Source organism: Panthera tigris, chromosome F3 (genome assembly GCF_018350195.1).
Source record: "Panthera tigris isolate Pti1 chromosome F3, P.tigris_Pti1_mat1.1, whole genome shotgun sequence".
Lineage (NCBI taxonomy): Eukaryota > Metazoa > Chordata > Mammalia > Carnivora > Felidae > Panthera > Panthera tigris.
In genome coordinates, this window is record NC_056678.1 from 64,882,658 (window position 1) to 64,906,777 (window position 24,120).

Sequence of the window (24,120 nt, forward strand, 5' to 3'; positions counted from 1 at the left end):
CACCGCGGCTCCCCCACGGGCTGAGTTCAGCGCCTCTCTTCCCTCATTCCAGTTTCTCGTACATGATGCTGCCGTTCTGCATGGGCACGGTGCCTCGGGGTGGCGGGGGGGCCCTCTCCATCCCCTCCCCCGGCAGAACCTTGAAAGGGCAAAGAGAAGGGGATTGTGGGAAAACCTCTCCCGTGGGTGTCCGCCAGCCCCGCGCTGGATTTGAGGCGGTGGGGAGAGGGAGGGGCTGGCTCTGGAATGTGGAGAGAAGTAGGAGCTGGCCCGAGTGGCCCCGGGGAAGCAGGGCTGAGAGGTGGGCCTGAGCACTTCCGGCCTCTTAGGACGTGACTTCCGAGTACACGGCCATGGCGTTCTTTTTTCCAGGGGGCAGAAGGCCCTGGAAAGGGTTGGGGCCGCGGCTGGAAGGACTTAGGTTCGACTTCAGGAAGCGCATCCCATAAAAAAGGAAAGAAATCTGAGATGGAGTTTGGGAAGGAACGGGAGACCACCTTCTGGAACAAAAAAACCCCACCCCTAAGCCCCCAGGCCCATCCAATTTAAGGCTTCTGAGGGGAGCTGGGAAGCACAGGGAGGACGCAGGCAGCCGTCGGGAGGCCTCTCCAGGGTGGCCTGGCCACTCCGCCACGTGGTCCCAGGGGTCCTTCCCGCTCGGGCCCCACCTGGGAGGCCGTGGGTGGAGAGGTTAAGAGCCTGGCCTTGGAGTCAGACTCCCTGGGTTCAAATCCCGGTTCCACCGCTCGGCAGCTACGACGTTGCGTCCCCTCAGCCTTATGATGGCGCCAGTAACAGTTGGGGATTGAAAGAGTCGCTGCTGGTAGAGGGCTTGCAGCGATGCTCAGCACCTAACACGTGTGTTTCCTGCGGTGGTGCTCCCTCTCTCTGGCCCGACTCTGCCTCTCCCGGCCCCCGGGGGCCTTACCACAGCCCGTCCCTGGTACTCCCGAGGCCAAGTCCGGGGCTCTGTCGCTCCACCCTTCCGGAGTTCGGGAAGGCAGAGAATCCTCACCTACAGATGCAGGCGGGACTCCCGTCTTCATTCCCACAGATGGCCCCACGTGGGCCCGGTCTCCTCTCCCGTAGCTTCCTTCCCTGTTTCCAGGCAGGCGTCCCGTCTTCCACTGGGGTCCACGAAGTGTGAACTGAGACGTTGAGCTTTCCTAAAACAGTCTGCTTGCCCATCCGGAGCAACTTCTCCCTTCCAGCCAGCGGCCCCCCACCTCAGCTGTCCCCCCGCGAGCCTGCCTGTCCCTCTGCCGCCCGGTTTACATGCCCGCCCTTTCCTCTGTCCCCCAACCAGCCCGAGTGTCCGCAGCAGCCTCCCTAAAGGCCTCTCTGACTCCAGCCACCCTCTCTCCTTCGTTCCCTCCCTCTTCTTCACCGCCCAATTCCCCCTGGGACTGTCCCCAGGAAGCACCCGTTTTGTCTTGTCCCTTTCCTACCCAGACATCCCTGTTGGTTTTCAGATGAAAACTCCCCATCACAGTCTTCAAGGTACTTTATGGAAGCTTTCCTCGCTCCCCTCCAGCACCCCATCTCTTGGGACTGCCCTCCTGAGAGGGGTGGGGGACGTGTCCACCGGCCATCCCTGAACGCCTTCTCTTCTCTCCCTCTGGGCACTCACGGGGCCATTCCCATTCCAAGGCTGATCCCTCTTGCCCAGCGCCACCCGCGTCTCCCCATGGGCTCTGCCGTCTTGTACCCCTTTCTCCTCAGCAGTCCGCTTGTCCTTTGTCCCTTGTGTCTGTGACTTTGCCCGGATGTCCAACACAATCGAATGGTAGTGCTGGAGGGGACATCCTGTCTCCTTCCTTGCACGGGGGCTCCTCTGGGATGGGGCCGTGACCCTGCAGAGTTTGGATCCCCCGAAGCAAAGGCCTCTCTTCCCTTCCGGGGACCCCTCAGCTCCTAGGAACAGAGTGCCCTCTGACCAGCTTGACTCTAGGTAGGAAACCTTTCTGGTGGCTAATTCTGCGGGGGAGAATCCCGACTTTGGAGGCTTACGAATGTCTGGGAGCGGGGTGTGTATATGTTAGACCCTATGATTGAACTCCCTGGGGAACTTCAAGAGAAGCCCCTCTCCCCGCAACAGCCCCATCCTGTGGAGTTGGCATCACCCTAAGATTGCGAGCAGCAGACCCCAAGACCCCCAGTTTCCAGCTCGTTAAGCATGTTGGCCCAAACCCAAAAACTCCTGTGGGGATCCGCTGAGCCTTTCTCTCCTGGCCAGGGAGGTCCGCTCCCGCCTCGTGCTGGGCTTGTGGGCAGGCGTCCGGGGCGGAAGAGGCAAAGGTCAGAGCCCAGTCTGGGGCATCCCAGTTGTTCTGAGCCTCCCCCTGGGCTCGAGAGCTGGGAGATCTGTGGGGACACATCCCAGGTGGGGCACAGGCCTGACCACTTACCCTTACGTTCTCCCTGGGACTGTCCCCTAGCTGTTCCCTCGCCCCTAGTCCCAAACAGGAGACCTGGGCACAGGCCTTCTCCCCACGTCTAAACCTCCCCACCGACCTTCCCGGGGACAAGACATGGGCAACTGGCAGGAGGAGAGAGCGAGTATGTCTGAGTCTAGGGCGGTGTTCGCAAGCCTTTTGATCGCAGGTCTTTACACTCTTACGCATGATTCAAGACTCCAAAGACCTTTTGTGTATGTGGGTTATATTTATTGATATGTTAGAAATGAAAACAGAGGAGACTTAAACTGTTTATTAATTCATTTAAAAACAACCACAAACCCATTGCATGTCAACGTGTATGATATCTTTTTAATGAAAAGTGGCTATATTATATTTTATTTTTCTTATTATTTTTTTAAATGTTTATTCATTTTTGAGAGAGAGAGAGAGAGAGAGAGAGAGAGAGACAGAGTGTAAATGGGGGAAGGGCAGAGAGAGAGGGAGACACAGAATCTGAAACAGGCTCCAGGCTCTGAGCTGTCAGCACAGAGCCCGACGCGGGGCTCGAACTCACGAACCGTGAGATCGTGACCTGAGCTGAAGTCGGATGCCCAACCGACTGAGCCACTAGGCACCCCCAAAATCGCTATATTTTAAAAACAAAGCAACAAAATGTTCAGCAAGAAGAGTGGTGATGTCCCACCCTTTCACGAGTCTTTGTAACGTGTGGCTTAACAGAAGACAGACAATTTCTCATATCTGCTTCTGCGTTCAATCTCTTGCCATATCATGTGTCACATAGCTTCTGGAAAACTCCACTGAACACTCATGAGAGAATGAAGGCGAAGAAAGCAAATAATGTAGCAGCATTGTTGGGAAGACAGTTTGGACCTCACAGAGCCTCTGAAAGGGTGTCAGGAACCCCCAGGGTCCCTGGACCACGCTTTGAGAATCACTAGTCCAGAGGACTCTCAGAAAACCATTTCAACCCCCGCGCCTCCTCCCCCGCCAAGCCGAGTATCCTGGCTGATCTCAGCTGCCCACACCCCTCTGAGTGTTCTCACTGGGCAGGCGGTCTGGGGGCCGTGGTTAAACAGGTGGGGCTCCGTTCTACCCCTCCCTAGCTGTGTGACCTTGGGCAGATCATCAACATCTCTGTGCTTCAGTTTTCTCATCTGTAAAATGGGGCTTGAAGAAAGTGCCTATTTTTTCGAGTTGTTGAAAATTACATGACAGAATTCTAGAAGAGGGCTTGGCGCAGTGCTACGGAGTGTGAGTTAGTGTGAGTTCTTTCGACGTTCAGGAGCCTTGCCTCTGAAGAATTGCCAGGGCCCGGAAGGCAGGGAGGGAGGGGCACAGGTGATCCTTCCCCTGTGGCTGAGGGGGCTTCCCAGCCCAGGGACGGAGAGCGACTGGGAGGGTTCACGGGGTTGCTGGCCCTGAATCTAGGAGTTCTAACTCCCAGCCCTCCCCTCCTCCCCCGCTGGGGACCCTTTGGGGGCAGGGAGGGCTTGCAGCAGAACCGAAGTCCTGACTGGGAGGAGGGAGCAGACCTTCCCTTTCCCCCAGTAGCAGCAGGTGAGCCGTTCAGGGCCCAAGGTTGTGTAGCAGGAAGCCCCGAGGGCAGATAACAGGCAGGGCCTCCTGCCCTCAGCACAAGTGAAAAGAGAAGTGCCCAAGCCCAGAAGCTTTCTCTGTCTTGCCGGGGGCAGTCCTCTAAAGTGACCTCAGCCCTCTCTCCTGGGGGTTTCTGGCCCAGGGCAGAGGAAGTCTTGATTGGGCAAACATTGCGACTCAAGTGGTGCCCCTTCTCTGCTCGCGGCCCCCAGCCCCTTCCCTGCTCGCTGCCCCCTTCCCAGGTCTGGGCCTGCTCTCAGCCCCACCCCGTGCACTGGCCGCTCCCTCCCAGGGCGGGGGTGGGGAGTGGGGCCGCAGCTGGCGCCCAGGCCACGGAGGGTGCCCGTGGCGGGGGTGGGTGGAGGAGGGTGCGGGGCCCCCCTCGGCAGGAGGACCTCTTGCCCACAGCGTGGGGGAGGCCCGAGGCAGCCGCACACACCCTGCAGCACCGCTGGCCCTGGCCCTCTGGCCCTTCGGCCACGCTCCCCGGAGCCGGAGCTGGGGCTGCAGGTGCCGCCTTCCTCACAAGCCCAGACACCCCGGCTGCCTCACCCCCACCCCCCGGCACACACCGATTTTGCATCCGGTGGCGGTCCCGATCCGACCCTCAGCCCCCCAGCCTGACAACTCGGAGACCCTCAGGCTTAAGTTTGAGAACTTGCTCATGTCTCCTGCCCACACCACTCCCTGGAATAGAGGGCAAGAGATGGTAATAGATGGGGGAAACTGAGGCAAAAAGTGGGTGGGCTCAGACTGCCCACCTGCTTCTTTCCCGGCCCGGCCTGGCCCCCAGAGTGCTCCCCTCCCCCATCGTGACCGGTCCGTGGCTTTTTCCACTTGCAAAGGCCTTTGTGGCCAGTGGCTGGTTTGGGGGCCCTAGGCGAGGCTCCCTCTGTTGTCTCCCTAGGGGAGCCCCCAGGGACTAAGATCTCTCCAGTCTCGGCCCTGCCCCACCCCCTGCCTCCACAGGCAGGGCCAGCAGCCCCCCAGCTCCCTCCTCTGGGCTGTGGGACAGGGAGAGGGCCGAGGGGCTGGCCCTGCATACTAATGGCATGCCCATTGTCAAAGCCCCTTTGTGCCAGAGAGCTCCATTGAGGCGGCTCTGGGGCGGGCACAATGGGGGCTCTGTCCCTGAGTTCCCCCAAACAGTCACCTGCTTTCAGAGCCTCCCCCCACCACCACCCCCACCCGCCCCAGTGTCCGGAGGGCCAAGAGAGCGCGGGGGAGTGGGCCCAGGGCCAGGGGGGATGGGCGGGAGGCGACCCTCCCCCCCCCCACCCCCCCCACCCCCCCCCCCGGGGCAGGCTGGGGAGCTGGGCACTGGTGGGGAGAGGCCCCCAGCTCACGGGGAGGGGGTTGGGGGGGGAGGGTGCAGTCTGTGGATGGAGCTGGGATGCAGGCTCTGGGAGGCCAGCGAAGGGGAAGGGGTGTCCCCAGCGCCCACTCCTCCGTTCCACATGCCCGGGCCGGGCCCGCGGCTGCCCGCCTCCGCTCCTCCTCCGCTGGGCTCATATATGCAGAGACACACAGGCACACACTCATCTATGCAGCCCCAGACACGGATCCCGCACGCACGCTGGAGCGGATGTGCGCAGACCTCGGTCCTCCCGCCACCCACGTGCGTATGCACCTGCACGGCCGCGCCCCACCCCTCATCCCCTTTGCACCCCTCTGCCAGCGGCTGGCGGCTCAGCGCCACCCCCCCTCGCCCTCTCTGCCCCCTGCTGCTCCAACACAGGTTATAACAAGTTTGCACTTGTTGTGACCTCAAGAATGTAGCCCTGGGGCGGGTAATGTCCCGCTGCCCCAGACCTGACCGCTTATACGTTAACCACGGACACGGCCTCCTCTGCTGAACTGAGTGCAGCTCCCACCTCGCCCCACCTTGGGGGTTTCGGTGGCCGGGAACCCCGCCCCACCGCCGAGCCGAGCGCACAGAGGGGAGCTGTGCGCCACGAGCAAACCCAGCCCGCCCGGCGCAGGTCCAGTGTGACTGTCCCTTGCTTTTGCCCAATGCGCCCCGTGTCACAGCCCCTCGTGGCCCGAGAGGTCGACGGGGCAGTGCTCATTGCCCGTCTCCCACTAGGGCTCTGGGAGGTGATGCCACGTGTCCAGGTGGCTAGGCTGGGACTGGTCACTGTCAAGTCCCCACCTTCCCTGGGATGGGGTTGGGGGAGTGCTGGGGGGGTGGTGGGGAGAACAGCAGGTACAGGGACCTTAAAGAGGATTCTGGGTCTAGAAAGGACCTCAGAAAGTCACCTTGGCCCTTCCACTGTCCCAGGGCAGGGTGACCCTACCTCTGTTCACTTCCTGCCCTCACGTCGGCCCCACTCCTGCCATTGATTCTGGATGGCTGGAGGGAGAAACCCCGTGGGTTCCTTGGCTAGGCTTTAGGGTTTGGGATCTGCGTTTAGAAGTCCTTCAGATGCCTGGCTCTGACCTTTCGTGCTAACACCCTCCGTATGTACAAGGATCCGTCCAGGGTGTCTATGCCTCCCTCCCCTGCTATTCTGGTCTGGGGCATCCTTCGGAAGCTGGGACCAAGCAGTCTAAAAAGGGAAGAGACAGAGGGCCCAGTAGGACCCCAAGACCTGGGGCGGCAGATGGGGTTACAGCACCTGCAGCAACTTCCTTAGATGGACGGCTCCTGATGTTGGGTCCCTCGCCTGCGAGGGTCGTTGGACGTTGATCTCCATGATGTTTCCCTTATGTCAGAACTGACAGGACCCTTTGGCTGTTTAACCTCCCCCCTCCAATGCCCCCCCTCTGGCTGCCGGGTTCTGCTTAAGCTGCCTCATCCATCCGTCTTCTTGATGTAGGAGCACCCCCCCCCCCCACCAGCCCTTACTCCCTGGTGTGGTTCTTCTGCCTCCAGACTTCCCTTCACGCGTCCCCTGGTGGAGAAGGAGGGTGCCATCGGCGCCCCGGCTGCACTCAGGCCGTCAGTCCCTGTGAGAGGGAGGATGGAGGGCAGCCACCTCTGAATCTAGTTCTAGACTCATCTAGAATCTACAAGTGTCTCGTTAGTGCCTTCATGCCGCTCCTGCCTCATTCTCGTCTTCGAGTGGGGAAGGTGGGTAAGAAATAAGTAGAATGAGGGGGGGGGGTGGGTAGACAGACTCCCTCTTGGGTGACGGCGGGGCCCCCTTAGGCCCCCTGTGTGAGGGTCAGGGGTGCCTCTGCACATAGAACCAGGAGCCCCAGGGTCGAAAGGGAATGGACCCCTGGCTGGGAAGGTGGCTCAGTCCCTGAATATGCATCATAAGAACGGGGTGCCTCGGGTCCCCATCTCCACCAGGGGTGAAGGTAAGATTAAATTGCTTCGGGGCGCCAGGCTGGCTCCGTCGGTTAAGCATCTGACTCTTGATTTCGGCTCAGGTCATGATCTCACGGTTTGAGTTCGAGCCCCGCGTCAGGCTTGGTGCTGATGGTGTGGAGCCTGCTGGGAATTCTTTCTCCGTTTCTCTCTGTCCCTCCCCCACTCGCGCTCTCTCTCAAAATAAATAAATAAAATTTTAAAAAAATTGCTTAGATGGCAGTCAGTGCATCTAGGCGGAACAGGAAGCATTTCCCGGGTACAAGGTATTACGAGGCAAAGGGGAAGGACGGGAAGAAGTGGTCAGCTCACTGTCCCCGATGACAGAGGGGACCACCTTTGGTCTCCATTAGACAGAGGCTGGTTGGCCTGGGAGGTAGTTCCCATGACACGCAGGGCCCCGGTGCACCGTGGGATTCCCAGGTCTCTCAAAGAAGTCCCTTGACCATTTCTTTGCCCCCAGCAGAGAGCACCCCTGAATCCGTCCCCTCCCTGCAGGCCCTCATTTTCTCTGTTCCTTTTAGCTCTCTCCTTGTTGGCCTAGATGTGGGCTGGCGGCCGCAAGGCCGAGGGGATTCTGGAGGCCTGAGGATGGGAGGGGGGTGCGCCCTGGGCCGTGGCTGTGGGTGGACAGGGGACGAGCTCGGTGGGTCATGTTCCCAGGTTGGCATCTGGCCCTTCGAGACCCCAGGTCAGTGAAGAGTCTCATGGGAAGAGAGGTTGGGACAAGGAAGAAGTCAGCGGTTCTTGCTGTGGTTCTGATCAGAAATCACGTGCGCTGCTGGCCAGCTATGAGGTTGTAGGGAAGTCGCTTGTTTTTCCTAGGCCTTGTTTCCTCTTCAGGAAACCCGGGGAATCCGCCTGGATGACCCGGGGGCCTCCCAGCATGCGCATTCCGTGACCCTAAGGTGGCAAGGTGGGAAGCGTGGACTCGGCTGCAAACACACTTTGGCCTGTGGTCACCTGGGCCAGTCGGTAACCTCGTGGGTCTGGTTTGCACACCATTGACGGGCGGGCAGTGACGTTCCCGGCAACCCACGCGGGGGGCGTGGGCGTCTGCAGAGGCTTCCCGGAGACCTTGGCCTCTCAGCTGAGGCCTGGGAGGAGGGTAGGGATTGACCAGGCCCAGCGGGAGGGGGCAGAGGGTTTCCCAGACGAGGCCCCAGTGTTTGCCGAGAGCTGTTGGTAAGAGGAAGCCATGGCCTATCCAAGGCCTGGGAGAGGCTTGGCGTGACTGCACAGGGGACACCGCGAGGGCGGAGAGAAAACAGAGGACGCTGATGCTGGGGAGGCCGGTGGAGACCGGTTATCCCCGACTCCGTCCCAACTGTAATTCTGGGGCGTTCGAGGTGGGTCTTCTGCTCCCCCTCCCCCTCCTCACCATCCTCTTTCTCGGGCTTCTCCTCCCATTCTTCCAACGCTGAGCCCTCTGGCACTCGGTACTCGCACTGGGCTCACCAGGAGCACGTGGTCGGTCCAGGGAGAAGCTCAAGTCCAGAGTGGTCCGACCCTAGACCGTGCAGAGGGTCTACCTCCCACAGGAGACTCTGGACGTCTGGCGTGGAAGCTGTCCTGCCGAGCACTGTGCACCTGCTGTTGGCCTCAGTTTCCCCATCTGGACCCCCACTAGAGAGAGTCCGGAGGGTGTGACGGAGGTGGGCTGAGGGAAGCTATGGGAAACCCAGCTCTTCACCCCGAATAAAGGCTTAGAGGCTGATGGGGAGACCGGGTCAGTGTCCCCACCTGTTCCTAAGGGAAGTTGGGAGGCGGGACCTCCCAGGGCTGAAGGATGTCACACGCGGGAAAGGGGCCGGAGGGAAGAAAGAGTCACGTGGAGGCGCAATCTGATGGGCTCGTGTAAGAAATAGCCCAGCTCCATTCTGGGCACCGCAGAGCACAGAAAGATGAGCAAAATGCAGTTCAGGAATCAGTTCCGAAAACAGTCCCCTGTTGGGGAAGATGGGCTGCTTCCTTCCTGGAAGGAGGGGGGCAGGTACAATGACCCCATAAGAGCTGCTTCTGATGGGCTTCCACACCGGGGAGCATCTCTTCTGGCTCCCTGTCCCCTACGCTCTCGGACCTTCTAGCGCCCTGGGCCCAGCAACTTCTAAGGCCACAGACAAGAAAGTGCGTGGACGCTTTCAGGCCCCCGTCCTGACTCAGGCAGGGAGCCCCACTGGTCCCTGGGACCCTAAGGTCCCATCAGCTTGGCTCCTGTCTAGTTTCTCAGACCCTGCTGGCGGATCTGGTGACAGCTCTCGGTGGCTCGCCGGCCTTCCCACCAAAGCCCTTATCTCCTGGGGCCTGGCCATCCCGGGCTTTGAGAAGCTTGCCAGCTGCCTGGAGCCACCAAGGCGGGGGCCAAGCAGGAGGGCACAGGGTCGAAGGGAGTCACTGAGGAATGTGGCCCTTCTGCATCCCACACGTTCCCTACCTCTTGGCAGGTTGAAAGGGTTTTGCAGGGAGCCTCATCTTGGGAATGATCAGGAGGTGGGATGGAGAATAGCGCATTGGAAGCCTCTTCCGATTCTGGGGCCACAGCCAATCCTACCCCACGAGTCATGTTCCCCTGAGAAAAGAGCATCATCAAACCCCCTGGCATATGGAGAGGCGGGGCGGGTGAAGGGCCACGGGGCTCGGAGACAGACGTTCGGGCTGAGCCATTGAACAAATGTCAGCGAGACACTTTGTCTCTCTGAGCCCCGCTTCCTCTAATTCTGTGGACACCTTCCTTCATCTGCAAAGTAGGATAATAATAATAATATCTTCATATTTGCATAAGGGCCTTACAGATTTCACGTACTTCATCTCATGTGATCCTGACCATACAATGGAAGGTTTTATTGCCTCCTTAGGTGAGGAAACTGAGCCCCGCAGAGATTAAGAGATTGACTGGAGTTCCCATAGCTAGAAAAGGACCCAGACCAGGATGGCAAATAGTGGGAAAGAATAGGTAGGGACTTTGGCTGTGACCCAGACAGGCCAGGAAAACTAATAGGCTTTGCTTGCGAGGCTAACTCCGCTTGACTGAAATGGTTCTCTGGGCCACCATGTTGAGGAAGATTCCGAGGCTCAGCGAGCAAAGGTCTGAACGGGTGATATCTGCTAGGGGTGGGAGGGGTGGGGGGGGGGTGTGCGATGGCCCCCAGGCTGTGTGGTTGACATCCCCTTCCCCCGGGGTCAGACTGGGGGTTTCCAGTCTAAGTCCTTCCTCGATGTTAAACAATTGGGTTAAACGCAGAGACGGGCAGCTTATGAGATAACTACGGCTGGTCGCCACCTTCCGGGGGCTGGCGGTCTCTGGAGAAGGAGCCGGACGTGCTCCACGGAAGATGTGACAGGGAGACAGCGGGCGTCTGCCGAGGGCTCCGAGGCTGGGGAAGCGCAGGAGCCCCTCGCGGGCACAAGCAGGCCGACTGAAGGCCATGGTCAAGAGTGAACGGTCGCTCTACGGCCAGAAGAGGGGGTGCTTAGGGACAAGTGCTGGAAGAAGAGGCTGTGGCCATCAGAGTAGAATGGGATGGGGGGTGGGGAGGGTATGTCAGGAAGCTGCCGAAGCCGTGGAGCCCATCAGATTTCAGGCAGAACGACGGGATGGGAGGCATCCGTGTTGTTGAAGGGCCTGGGGCAGCTCAGGGGAGCAGGGGAGGAAGGTGAGGCCGGAGGCAGGGAGGCCAGATCACTGCAGCGCCCGGCGGAGGTGAGGGAGAATCCAAGGCTGAACTAAGGCCGCCTCAGGGGAGACGGAGAGACGCCCACCCGGATGTGGGGCTGGAGGGGAGCCCAGGGTGACTCTAACGTTCTGAATGGATGGCAGTTCTGTGAAGAGGGGACAGCCCGAGGGGACTCCCTCCACCCCCTGGAGGAGAGAGGACAGGCGTAGAGCACGCTGATGCTGGAATGCTCCAGATAGAGGGCAGAGGTGAGAAGGGGTGAGGAGGGAGGGCTGGGCAGCTGAGGAAGGGCCACAGAGTGGCGGGAGTTGAACACCAAGGGTGGGGCCCACAGTCAGGGTCAGAGGAGAGGTCACGGCAAAAGGGCTGGGTGCAGAGGAAACAGCCAGGCACGGGTGGCAGAGAGCCTGGAGGACAGGCGGGGAGGGAGAGAGGGCTCCGCGACCCGCAGCCCGGGGACCCTGCACCGAGCTCTCCTGGAAGCCCCCACCTCCACGGGCAGGCCCTGCGCCAGCCTCCGTGCAGGTGAAGGGAAGGGAAACGCAGAGACTTTAACCCATTTGCCCCAAATCTCGAAGCCTGGAAGGAGCAGGGCCATTTAAGAGGGGACCAACGTCTCCCAAACCAGGGGGTGGGGGCAGGGAGGCAAGGGGCAAGAAGGGCCAGAGGACAGAGTGCCAAGAAGGGACCACCGGCCCCGGGTCCAGGTGCTGCAGACTGCTGGCGTCGAGGCCCCGGAAACGCCCTTGGCTGTGGCGATGGGAAGGTCAGCTGTGACCTTGGAGAGAGCTCCAGAGCACTAACCACCGCCAGCTTGCGACCGAGGGCACTTGCCTCTAACGCGCTCTGTGGTGGCTGATGCTTTTACCTTTGTTGCTATTAAGTATTAACAGATCGAACCATTTGATATTGCTGACATGGGACCTGGTTTTTTGTTTTGATTGGCAATTTCTTATGGTTCAACCCAACGGTGAAAGGAGAGGGCCGGGGAGGGGGCCGGAGAGGTTGGATGGGGTGGGGGTGGGAGGGAGCAGGCAGGGAGCACACAGAGCGGGGGAGCCCTGCCCCCTGGTGGCGGGGAGGTAATCTCCCGCGCGGGGCTGAGGGGCACGTCTGGTGACAGCCTGGTCTCCTCCACTCCCCCGCACCTGTCTGCGCTCTGGACGGCCCCTCGGCGCAGCCGGGGGCGAACTCTCCCACTCATAACCAACCTCTCCGCGAGGATGATGCCCTCAGCCAGCATCTTGGGGCATCAGCTGGGTATAGACTCCCCCGTGGAGACTCTCAGGAGCCCCGCAGACCTCTCGGTCCTCGCCCTGCTTCTACCCAACCCGCCCAGACCCTCCGAGGTCTCCCCCGTCGAGGTGAGGAGGGGTGGGTTGACATCTGGGGGCAGTTGTTGCTCTGAGGTGAGGACCCAAGCGGGGCCAGGCCGGGAGGCTCTTGGGATTGCCGGGGCTGGGACTGAGGGGGCAGTGGCACCCCTTCGTCCTCAGCTGAACCCTGCCCGGAGCCAAGTTCCCCGCACAGGACCGGGATGTGCGGCCTCGCGGCCCCAGACGCTGGGTAGGAGCGGACACTGGCCCGCGTGATGAGTCGGGGCGGGAGGTGTGCTCGGGGGTAGGGGTGAAGGGTGGGGAGGCAGGGGCGTGAAGGAGGCGGTGCCCGTTTGCCGCACGTGACCGGAAGTCATCCTCCATCTAGCTGGGGAAAGAGGGGGTCCCCGAGATGCCACCTTCTGGGCAGTTCTCTGCAGGAACATGGTTCCCTGCTTGCAGGGGGCAAGAGACACTGCCGGGGGGGGGGGGTGGATGGGGGCAGAGGAAGGGGCAGTGCTCCCCGATCAGCCCACGCTGACAGGCAGGGGTGGTGCCTGGACGGAGGAGAACATCTGACATGGCCCCATCTGTGTCCCTCCCTCTCTTGACTGGAAAACACACAGAGGGGTCAGCAGGGCCAGACAGGGGTCACAGGCTCCCAGGAAATGCTTTGACGGCTTTTAGCCTCTCTTTTGATCAGACTAGGAGAACTTTCCAAACGTTGACACAAGGGAAGAAAAGCCTATTCTTCCCTGGGCCAGGGCCTTGGTGTCAGGCCGAGGCCAGAGGATGGGAGGGAAGGGGACGGAGGCCGAGGGTGGCGGGCAGAGGCAATAGAGACTCAGCTGGAAAGGCAGGCCCCCGGACACGCTCGCTGCCCTCCTGTCCCCACCTCCACCTCCAGGGAGCATCTGGCTCCCTTTCTATTTGTTTATTTTCTTTGGGGCAGGACAGGAGGGAGATTAATGAATAAAGCCATCCCGTCTGAAAAGAACCCCAAACCAACTCCATTTTTCTTGCAGCCTCGAGGGCTTATGTAACCCGGCGCTTTTCTTACTGGCCTCTCTCGTACCCGTCCCTCTTCCCCTCTCCCCCTCTCTGCGTTAAGAGCACTCGGAAGCCCAGAACTGCTTCTTTTCAGGCCCCAAAGCTGCCCAGCCATCTCCTTGGAAGCCTCCAGGGTCGCTATTCAACTTGGAGTCAGTGTCCAAAGAAGAGATAATATATTTGGGGACAGGAGGCTGAGTGGCTGTTTCCTCTCTCTCTCTCCCGACGTGGGGGGAGGGCTCGGGCCGGACGCGGGGTCTTAAAGCCAGGAGGGACCTTGATAATCCTCAGACACAGCGCCCCGGAGACGGACCCACCGACTGGTCCTGAAAGGCAGAAGGGAGGGAATGTTCCCTGAGAAGATACAGACATGAGCCCTCACCTGTCACACGTCGGATGTCCTTGAAATCTGTTTTGTCTCTTAAATTAGGTAAAATTTTCATTCCACTCTCTGTCTGTTGTTGGTTTAGGATGAAAATAAGATTTCCCCTCAAAGTCTTTGAGCAAAATTGAAACCACAGGAAAAATGCATTTAATCCTGTGGCCTCGAGGACCTCCTGGCCCACTAGTCTGAGAAGTGGGGGGCCAATGCAACAAACGCCCTTAGTCCCCGATTAAGGAAACAATGGTTTGATGGGCTCGGACACTGCCCAAGGTCACCGCTGTCAGTGGCAGAGATGAGGCTGGCCCCTAAGTTTCTTGCTTCCCCGTCGAGCCCACTCTGCACGCGGTGACATTGCCTCTTAGCTCCTGGCAGGGTCTTAAAACACCCTTGCTTTTTGCCTCCTTCCACCTCCAGGATGTTGTGCTCAGACACACGCCTCGCTCGCTGTCCCGGGTGAGCCTGGCCTCGGGTTCTGAGGCCGATGGTGCCCCAAACCCCTCAGTTTGTGTACAGGGCTTGCCCAACACACAGCACTTGAGCGAGGCGGGCAGGTGCTGGCACGGAACGGTGGGTACCCCAAAGGCGGGTTTCCAGCCAGACGCTCATGATGCCCACGCCCCCTAGTGGTGGCTTCAGGGACACCTTTGAGCCTAAAGCGACTGGACTGATTCACAGCAAGAGCGGGTCCCTGAGGAAACTGCCCCCCTTTCTGATCCCATTTCCAGCCCCTAGATCAAGAGGCTCTTTCCTGGAGGGAGGAAGCGGGGAGAACAGGAGGGTAGGGGGCTTACAATGCCTCTCCTGACCCCTGGGCCTCAGGATGTAGACGGAGGGCAGAGTGTGATGGGGAATTCACAGGTCTGAGCTCTGCCTGCACCTTGCCACCTTCACAAAGCACATCTCCAGGGTGAGACACGGGAGGCTGAGGGACGATCCAGACAGATGTGCGCGGGGGGAGCAGACCGACAGGAAGGTGACAAGGACGGAAGGGGAAACGCACGTTAGTATCAGCCGGCACGACGTACCAGGGGCCGAGTGGGCAGCAAGGACGGCGGAAGAGGTGGGAAGGCAGTTGGGAGCAGAGTCCGAGGAGGAAATGGGGACAGTAGGGACCTGCCACGCCAGCCTAAGAGAACAGATCATGGGACGCAGAGATCACAATAAAAGAGCATCGCCGCCAATCATGAGATGCACTCTGGGTGTCACTGCTGGGGACACTGCTGTCCTGCTAACCTGTCAGCAGGTCGAAGCGTCACCTCCTCTGGTGGCTGAGTGTGGAATTTGCCCAGTGGAGGCAAATTCGCTAGTATTAGCCTGAAGCTATAGGAGGAAGGACTTTGGAATCCAGCCAAAAGCTTGGCTCTGTTGCTTGTAAGTTGCGTCTCCTGGCCTCCCCGAATGTCAGCTTCGTCCCCTGCCCTCCCCTCCCCTCCCCTCTCCTGCCCTCCCCTTTCCTTCCCCTCTCTCTCCTCCCCTTCCCTGGAAGCACCTTCTCTCTGACCCCCTAGCCCCCAGCCTCCAAGTGTCTAAATCCTGGCTAACCTTCAGACCCGCCGGTCCCAATGCCACCTTTCTCTGTAAAAGCCTTTCTTGAGTGAGACAGCCAGGTGTGGAGGGAAAACCCAGCTCCTGGCTGGTAGTCACTGAGTTGGTTTCCTGGCCTAAAAGGGGATAATAACATTCTTATGGAGTGCTCCCTTGAGCCAAATGTCGCCTTTCCCTTTGCACATCCCCCCAGTGCCTCACGGATACCTCGTCTGTGGCCCTTACCACCCCTGCCTGCTTTATGGCTGCCTCCCTTTGGGCTTGGCAGGTCCTCAAGGCCAGAACCTACGTCGAATTCATCTCTGTGGCTCCGGGGTCTGTCGTCCTTAGAACCTGGCACGCAGGAGACGCTGAAGAAAGCGTCTGTCGTGTAAATGCGTGGAACTGCCAGGTACTTCCCACGGCGGCCGCGTCATTACACACGAGGACATCTTTTCCTTGCTTGCACATCTGTTAGTGTTGGCGACCAGTTATTGGGGTTTCCGTGTGTTCAGGAGAAAGAGAAAACATATGAAAAGTCAAGAGCAAAGAGGGAGGGAGGATGGAGAGCCTCGGAGGAGAGGCTCTGGGCCCAAGCAAAGTTCTGTCCGTCCGTGCGGGACGAGAGCTCCCACCGTGCGGGAAGGGGCGGTCCGTTCTCTCCCTTCTGCTCATTCACTCACTCCAGAAATACTCCTGGAGCACCTACTATGTGTCCTAATCGTACGTCGGGGTAGTGAAAACGTAGTATGCCTGGATCCTTACTTCAGTAAGCTTATTTGTAGCAGAAGATGGGCGCTATGCCAGATCGATGTCCCATAAAACGTACAGACGGTGATATATATGCGCGTGTATATGGAGGGTCAGAGGAGGGAGGTATTAATTGAAGCTGTGGGGATCAGGGGCTTCATTTATCCTGGGCTCTGAAGGATATTTCGGTACGTAGGGACAAGGACAGAGGGGAGGCGAGGGAGGGAGAAGAGCACGAACGCATGGGTACGTAGGGCAGGGACCAGCTGGTTTGCCCAAAGCCATAGGAGAAAAGAGGTGGGAGATGAGGCTGGAAAGGAGGTTTGCAAACAGATCAGGGAAGGCCACCTGTGCCCGGCTGAGTCTGGTCTCTCCTAGATCGATAACGCAGAGACACGGACATTTCCTGAGCTGGGGACGGCACTGAGACGGTGACACTATAATGAAAAGCCGGTGGGCTCGGGAGACAGGGGACCCGAGCCTGAGACCAGCCGCACAGTCCAAGTCAGTCACCTCCCCCAGCCTCAGGTTCCTCCGCCACGAGACAAGGAGTCTGATCTTAACCCTCCGTAGGTACTGAACCTGGGTAAATGCTCTCGGGTTCGTGATCGGAGGTGTGTTTCGGGGAGAGAGAGCGGGCGTCGCAGTGTGGGAAGGACTCGGGGAGAGAAAGAGCGGACAGGTGAGTGGGAGGCCGAAAGGCAGAGAGGACCCGACGTCAGGCCGGGAGATGAGAGGAAGGGACACGAGTGGAAATTGGCAGTTGTGTGACGCATGTTGGCGTGGCGAGAGTCTGAGTGTGGTAACTCAGGATGATGGCGTCCTCAGCTGTTCGGGAACCCAGGATTCGTTCACATCGGGGAATGAACACAGGTGGTGTTAGGGCCCAAAGCTCCTTTCAGGCAAGTCGTCACAGAAAACAGATGGAGCCTTTGCCCAGGGTCCCTTCCCTGCCTCTCCAGCCTGACCGGTTTTAGAAGGTGCACGGCTCTCCCCTGTGCCTTCTGCCACGGCCCCGGGTGGGGGTTGACGCATCTTTTCCAGGCACGTAACTTGGCGTAGCTCACTCCCCTGCCCACCGCCACAGCCAGGCTCAGTCTCTCTCTCCATCTGGCGTGGCCCACTCCCGTGTCCACGGCCACGGCCAAGCTCAGGCTCTCTCTCCATCTGGTGTGGCCCACTCCCGTGTCCACGGCCACGGCCAAGCTCAGGCTCTCTCTGCATCTGGCGTGGCCCACTCCCGTGTCCACGGCCACGGCCAAGCTCAGGCTCTCTCTGCATCTGGCGTGGCCCACTCCCGTGTCCACGGCCACGGCCAAGCTGTCTCTCTCTCCATCCTCCCGCTGACCCAGAGGGGAGATGGACGGGTGCCTTGGGACTTGCTTTCTCCTGCCTTTGAAGCTCGTATCTGTAACCCCCTGCAGCATTAGTGGAGCCAGGGTAAGCCTGGGTCCCTCCCCCTGTGTCGCGGCTCCACCTCGAGGTCTCCGGAGGCTCGGCGGCCAGTCTCCCGGGAGCTAAACCAAGGCTGCAGCCCTCACTCGGGCCTCTCTGGATCCGGATCAGCTTTCGTCCCCTTCCTCAGTCTTTGGTAATAAACTGTACCCGGTGCTGGGGAAACAGGCGAGAGTCACGGTCCACGGCCTTAAATGAAGACCTCACAGCTGACAAACCACGGCAGAGCGCTCAGATGGTCTAACGTAGGAACGTGTACAAGGCCCAGGCTTCACGGACCCACGCTGGGGTGAGGCCTGGGGGATGGGGAGCACCGATTATTTCTTGGATGGTCAGGGAAGGCTTCAAAAAGGGGGCAAGTCACCCTCGAGTCGAGAGAGATCGGCAGGAGGTCCTCAGGCAGGCACGGAGCCAGCGACGCCACGGCAGGTCCAAAGGCAGAAAGGGTGAAGCGGTGAGGCCCTCCGCGGAGCTGGAGCCCGGGGTGCGGGTGGACAAGCGGCAGGAATCATGCCGCCAAGTAGGCAGAGACTAAACCATGCAGGGCCTTGAATGCTAGGCTCAGAGGTTGCATTTGATCCCCAAAGCGGTAGGATTGATTTTAGTCACGACGGTCACGACAGCTGGGTGTCCTCGCTCCAGAGCAGAGCTGTGCTCCAGAGGGGCTCTGACAAACCCACCCATTCTGGAGAATAACTGACTCCCGAGCTCGCAGGCGAATCCAGGTTACCTGCAGCGTGAGTCTGGACCTGGGGGGAAGCGGGCCGGGCACCCCCGTGGGTCTGATGGCCCTGGTCTTAGAAAGAATCATTAGTACATTCCTTAGAGACGGAAGTTGATGGTGTCCCCTTCCCTCTGTTCACCACTTGGGGTCTGGTTTCACCGTCAGACTGTGTCCCTGGGATCTGGCGGGGACCGGGCTGGGGACACAGCACCCCCTGGAGGCAGGACTGTGTGTGTGCCCGGCAGGGCTGGGGCTGCTCCCTTCCCAGGAGCCCGGCCAGCTTGGGGGTGGGGGCGTGGCGGATTGTTTGTCCGCTTCTGCCTCTCGCCCCCTCGGAGAACAAAGCTGCCTGGCCGTGGGAGGTGGCGTGGCAGCTGGGGGACAGCCGGACGAGGCGGAGAGAAAGGCTGGCACCGCAGGCACGCAGCTGGAGGCGGCTGTCACAACAGAGTTCCAGCCAGTGGCCAAAATCTCCGTCCGGTGCCGTGAACGCCCAGCCCCGACGCCGGGCTCCGTGTTCCCTGCACAGGGCCCCGCAGAGGCGCTTTCCCCAGACCACGGCACCCGTGAGAATGGACCCGGGTACACGGAAGCGGTTGTTGCAAAAGTCCTGGGGGCGCCTGGCTGGCTCGGTCGGTGGGGCGCGTGACTCTTGATCTCGGGGTTGGGAGTTCGAGCCCCGCGTTGGGTGTGGAATCTACTTAAAAACAACAACAACAACAACATAACTAAATAAATAAAAAGAAAAAAAAAAGCGTTCTGGACCGGATCCCAAAGCCCTGGGTTCTGGTTCCAACTCTACCATTAATCTACTTGGGGCAAATCTCCTGAGCCTGTTTCTGATGACTTCTGTACTTACTTCATAGTGTGAGGGCCAAATTACATATTTTACGGACTGCGATGGGATAACATCATCACAGGCTATTGTTTGGCGAGGATAAGCGAGGCTTCCCTTGGGCCCCAAGAGCTTCCGTGCCTGAAGTCAGGCGGAATCTTTCCTCAGCACAAAGCTAGGACTTTGAGGATGGGTCCCCGAATGTCGCCCTAGGACGTCCGGGGTAGCGATGGCGCGGAAGGGGCAGGCATCCTGTCCCCCGTGAGGGTAGGTGAGAGCCTGCACCTCCTCTGTGGACTCTCTGCGAAGTGCAAGTCCATCCTGCCCTTGGACACCCCCAGGCACGGAGCGCTGTCTGCCTCCCGAGAAGCTCTTTCACGTTTGGCTGTCCTGATTGTTACATTGTGCCTTGTTGTCTGGATCTGGAATCTTTTCCTCTGTGGTGTGGATTCATCGGTGCTGGCGGTTCCTCTTGGAGCTCCAAGAGCAGGTCCAAACCCCTGTTCGTGTGATCGCCCTTCAAACCAAGTATTTGCGATCCGGAATTGCTCAGATAATCTTTGGGCCCAAATACGCAACCCAACATTTATCCTTTTTGTTAGACTTAGCCCATTCCTCTGGCTCCTTTTGGGTCCTAATTCTGCCCCAGACCTTGCATTTGCCATCTGTCCCAGCTTTGTGTCACCCTCGTAACTGGCGGCCGTGTGTTCTATAGTTCTGAATAAAATTAATGTTGCAAACAGGGGCGCCTGGGTGGCTCAGTCGGCTAAGCGTCTGACTTGGTCTCGGCTCAGGTCACGAACTCGCGGTTTGTGAGTTCGAGCCCCGCATCGGGCTCTCTGCTGACGGTGAGGAGCCTGCTTGGGATTCTCTCTCCCTCTCTGCGCCGCCCTAGGGGCACCTGGGTGGCTCAGTCGGTTAAGCGTCCGACTTGGGCTCAGGTCATGATCTCACGGTTCAAGAGTTCAAGTCCCGCATCGCGCTCTGTGCGGACAGCCCAGAGCCTGGAGCCTGCTTCCGATTCTGTGTCTCCCTCCCTCTCTCTCTCTGCCCCTCCCTCACTCGTGCTCTGTCTCTCTCTCTCTCTCTCAAAAATAAATAAAAACATTTAAAAAAATAAAAAAAAGAAACTAAAATAAAAAAGTTATGTTCACTCATCCACAGCTTTCCAGGGCTTCCTCCATCCGCTGATAGTTCCTCAGAGTCTCTCAGGAAGGTTCCACATCTTTTCCAGTTTGAGGATCAAACGAGAAGGCACGCTAATGGGCGAGCTTTAAAATGGTAGAGGTGTGGGGGCTGTGCTTTGTCTTTACTGCTGCTATTGAGTACTGAAGGGGGCTATACCTGGGCTCGAATCGTAATTCTCCAAACCTCAGAATTATAAAGCTTCCCTTTTGCTCCAAAGTAGATAAGGGTATTGGGAAGTGGACAAAAGTCCCAAGTGGACGAGCGCTGGTTAGCAGGCTCCTGGCTGCCTCTGAACATTCCGGGATTCCCATCCATTGGTGACCACCAATTCAGGGTCTACTTGGGTGGGGGGTTTAAACGGGCCCAAATAATTTAGTTTTCCAGATGTCGGGCTGTGGGGAAGATGGGGTAAGGGAGCAGCGTGAAGAATGATAATGCGATGGCCCAGATATTTTGGAATGGAGAAGGAGATGAGGTTCTCTGTTCTCCAAGAAGGACCCAAATCCCTGGAGATCACCCTCCTTCTTCCCAGAAGGTCTGGTCATCAGATCCAGAGTCCAAGGGTTCAGTGATTGGAATCCTATCTCTGCTGGAAAAGTACAAGCTACTCCTTGGGCAGAGCTACCGGCACCTTGCGTGAAGCGAGCTGGCTCCTATTTCAGAGCCTTGTCCCACTTTCTTCCATCAGGACAAACAACGATCCTGAATTTGAGCTTGTGCGGACGTGACCGCTAATCCACACCAACTCTCCTACCTCACCCAGTCAAGGCCACTCTGCCGCCCCTGACCTGGCATTTCCCTCTGCACCGCCAGGAGGCCTCGGCGTGGTGGTTCCCTCCTCCTTTCCCATCGCTCAGCTCTTTCTGCTCAGGTCCTGCCCGTGCTATTCCCAACTCCACCTGACCCAGACCCAATTCCCCCGGATGATGCAAATAGATGACGGTGATGGCGATGATAAAGTAGTAATAATAATATGCAGTGAAATGGTCCAGGTCCTTAGAAAACATCTCAAAGGGTAGCAGGTTGGGCAGTTTCCGCTGTTTTCTGAGCCAGATGAGTCCCCTGGTTGTCACCAGTGAGTACTGCCCTGGGGCTAGGGGAAAGGCAGGGAAATGAAGGGTTTGTGTGTTTTCGGGGGGGGGGGGTGGCCTGGAAGGATTTCAACAGGATAGTCTTTCTTGCCCTGCCATTTATGAGGGTGGGGAGGGATCCTATTTCAGAATGAGAGATCTTGACAGAACTGGTTTTGCGGGGAAGAGAGACCAGTAGAACGCTTTCCTCTGGCCCCACCTTCCAGGACCTGTGCTTGTTACAGAGAATCACAAAGATCAGACTTCCCTGCGATTATCTGCTCCCTGAATGTGTCTGGCTCACCAGGCTGGGAGTTCTTGGAGAGCAAGGGTGAGGTCATTTGCATTGTTGGCTTACCAGCGGCCTGCACGGCGCCCGGCGAATAGCGAGTGCTCAGTAAATACGCGCTAACGGTAAGATCGGTGACCCCGAAACGCACGTCACTTCTTCCTTCGCCGTGGGCGGTGGCCAGGAGTTGGCTGGCCTCCTGCAATAACCCCCGCTGTGCCGTCTCGCTCCCTCCAGATGACGTCGGTGGCCAAGGTGTACTACAGTCAGACCACTCAGACGGAGAGCCGGCCCCTCGTGGGCCCAGGGGTCCGACGGCGGAGGGTCCTGACAAAAGACGGCCGCAGCAACGTCAGGATGGAGCACATCGCCGACAAGCGCTTCCTGTACCTCAAGGACCTGTGGACGACCTTCATCGACATGCAGTGGCGCTACAAGCTTCTGCTCTTCTCCGCGACCTTCGCGGGCACCTGGTTCCTCTTCGGCGTCGTGTGGTACCTGGTGGCCGTGGCCCACGGAGACCTGCTGGAGCTGGGCCCCCCGGCCAACCACACCCCCTGCGTGGTGCAGGTGCACACGCTCACCGGGGCCTTCCTCTTCTCCCTCGAGTCCCAGACCACCATCGGCTACGGCTTCCGCTACATCAGCGAGGAGTGCCCGCTGGCCATCGTGCTGCTGATCGCCCAGCTGGTGCTCACCACCATCCTGGAAATCTTCATCACGGGCACCTTCCTGGCCAAGATCGCGCGGCCCAAGAAGCGGGCCGAGACCATCCGTTTCAGCCAGCACGCGGTCGTGGCCGCCCACGACGGGAAGCCCTGCCTCATGATCCGCGTCGCCAACATGCGGAAGAGCCTCCTCATCGGCTGCCAGGTGACAGGCAAACTGCTCCAGACCCACCAGACCAGAGAGGGCGAGAACATCCGGCTCAACCAGGTCAACGTCACTTTCCAGGTCGACACGGCCTCGGACAGCCCCTTCCTCATTCTGCCCCTCACCTTCTACCACGTGGTGGATGAGACCAGCCCCTTGAAAGACCTCCCCCTCCGCAGCGGGGAGGGGGACTTCGAGCTGGTGCTGATCCTAAGCGGGACGGTGGAATCCACCAGCGCCACCTGCCAGGTGCGCACCTCCTACCTGCCCGAGGAGATCCTCTGGGGCTACGAGTTCACGCCCGCCATCTCGCTGTCAGCCAGCGGCAAGTACATAGCCGACTTCAGCCTTTTTGACCAGGTCGTGAAGGTGGCCCCTCCCAGCGGCCTCCGCGACAGCGCCGTGCGCTACGGGGACCCCGAGAAGCTCAAGCTGGAGGAGTCCTTGAGGGAGCAAGCGGAGAAGGAGGGTGGCGCCCTCAGTGTGCGTATCAGCAACGTCTGATGGCCCGCGGCCCCGCCCACCCCGTCTCTCTGGTCTCTCCTCTTTCGGCAGCCCCGGGGGACGGCCGTCACCCAGGCCAGCTGGAGAGCCCCCGGAAGCACCCATTCTCCACTCCCTCCGCTTTAACCTGGCGGCCCGTGGGTGGGCGAGGCCAACTGGGGTCCGAGCTTTCCTTCCATCGGCCCCTTCGGCCCAGCCCACCCCTCCCCAAGATACGCAACTCCCCGACACCAGGATGGGGGAAGGAGAGGGAAGATTAAGGCTGAGGTAGCTCAGGACGCATCGGCCACGCTTGGAGACTCACATCAGGAGGACCGCGCAGTTGGATGGATAGACTCCCCCCCCCCCCTCACCTCCCACCGCCACCACCGCCACCGTGAAGTTTGGTGACCTGGGGCCGGAGCCCCCACCCGCCTCTAATTTCCCACCCAGCTAGTTCCCTAAGGCAAGACTCCGATGGTTGTTTTGGAGTCCGCGCCCTCAGAAATACGGGAATCCGGAATTAATTGATCCTGGGTTCTCTACCAACCCCTGTTGAAAGGAGTCAGGGTTTCTCATAGCGTAATTTCTGCTGGCACATTCTGACTAGAACCTTGGTCACCCCCGTTTTCCTTTCTATCTTCTCCAGTGGACCCTGTCTTAGGGTACCCAGTTTTCTCACAAAGCCGCCTCTTCTCTCAGAGAATAGAGGTTGACGTGCGCCCATCCCGGAATCTGAACCCTTCGGTGTGGAGTGACGAATGCAGAGCCCTCGTCCAAAGCCCTGACCCTATCCTCCAGACAGGAGGGGGGGGGATCTGTCTCCTGTGACCCGTGGATGGGATGGCCCTTGCCGGTATGTTCCCAACCCCCACGGAAAGGTCTGGAAATGGTGCTCCAGGTACTTACAGGGCACAGATTCCCAAGGAAAGCGACATTAACCCTACCATGCAGGATGAGTACATTCTCAGACCTCCAGACTGCTGTGTGGAGCCTCTGGGAATTGGGGGTGCTTTATGAGGGTTTGGGCTGGGGCAGAACTCTGGCTGGCGGACACCATTCTCCCTGTCACCCTTCTGAGGTGTCAGCTGTTTCACTAGGCAGTGCTGGGAGGGAGGGAGACTATACTTCCTGACCCAACCACCGGGGTCTCCCTGAGCCATTCCCGAGAC

General features: G+C 59.3%; 1 protein-coding gene across 1 annotated transcript; it reads left to right on the forward strand.

Annotated features, from left to right (window-relative positions):
• Positions 1-5,601: 5,601 nt before the first annotated feature.
• KCNJ10 (potassium inwardly rectifying channel subfamily J member 10) lies at positions 5,602-22,969 on the forward strand. Its single transcript, XM_015544767.2, has 3 exons — positions 5,602-5,634; positions 6,892-7,089; positions 21,830-22,969. The coding sequence occupies exons 1-3, from the start codon at positions 5,602-5,604 to the stop codon at positions 22,967-22,969; spliced, it is 1,371 nt and encodes a 456-aa protein (XP_015400253.2).
• Positions 22,970-24,120: the final 1,151 nt, after the last annotated feature.

What these genes read in the sequence shown, in the direction of transcription:
- KCNJ10 (XM_015544767.2), top strand. Translation starts at nt 5,602, where the DNA reads ATGTGCGCAGACCTCGGTCCTCCCGCCACCCAC. An exon ending in TCGGTCCTCCCGCCACCCAC is followed by an intron (nt 5,635 to 6,891) that starts GTGCGTATGCAC and finishes TTCTGCCTCCAG; the next exon opens with ACTTCCCTTCACGCGTCCCC. An exon ending in CTCGTCTTCGAGTGGGGAAG is followed by an intron (nt 7,090 to 21,829) that starts GTGGGTAAGAAA and finishes CGCTCCCTCCAG; the next exon opens with ATGACGTCGGTGGCCAAGGT.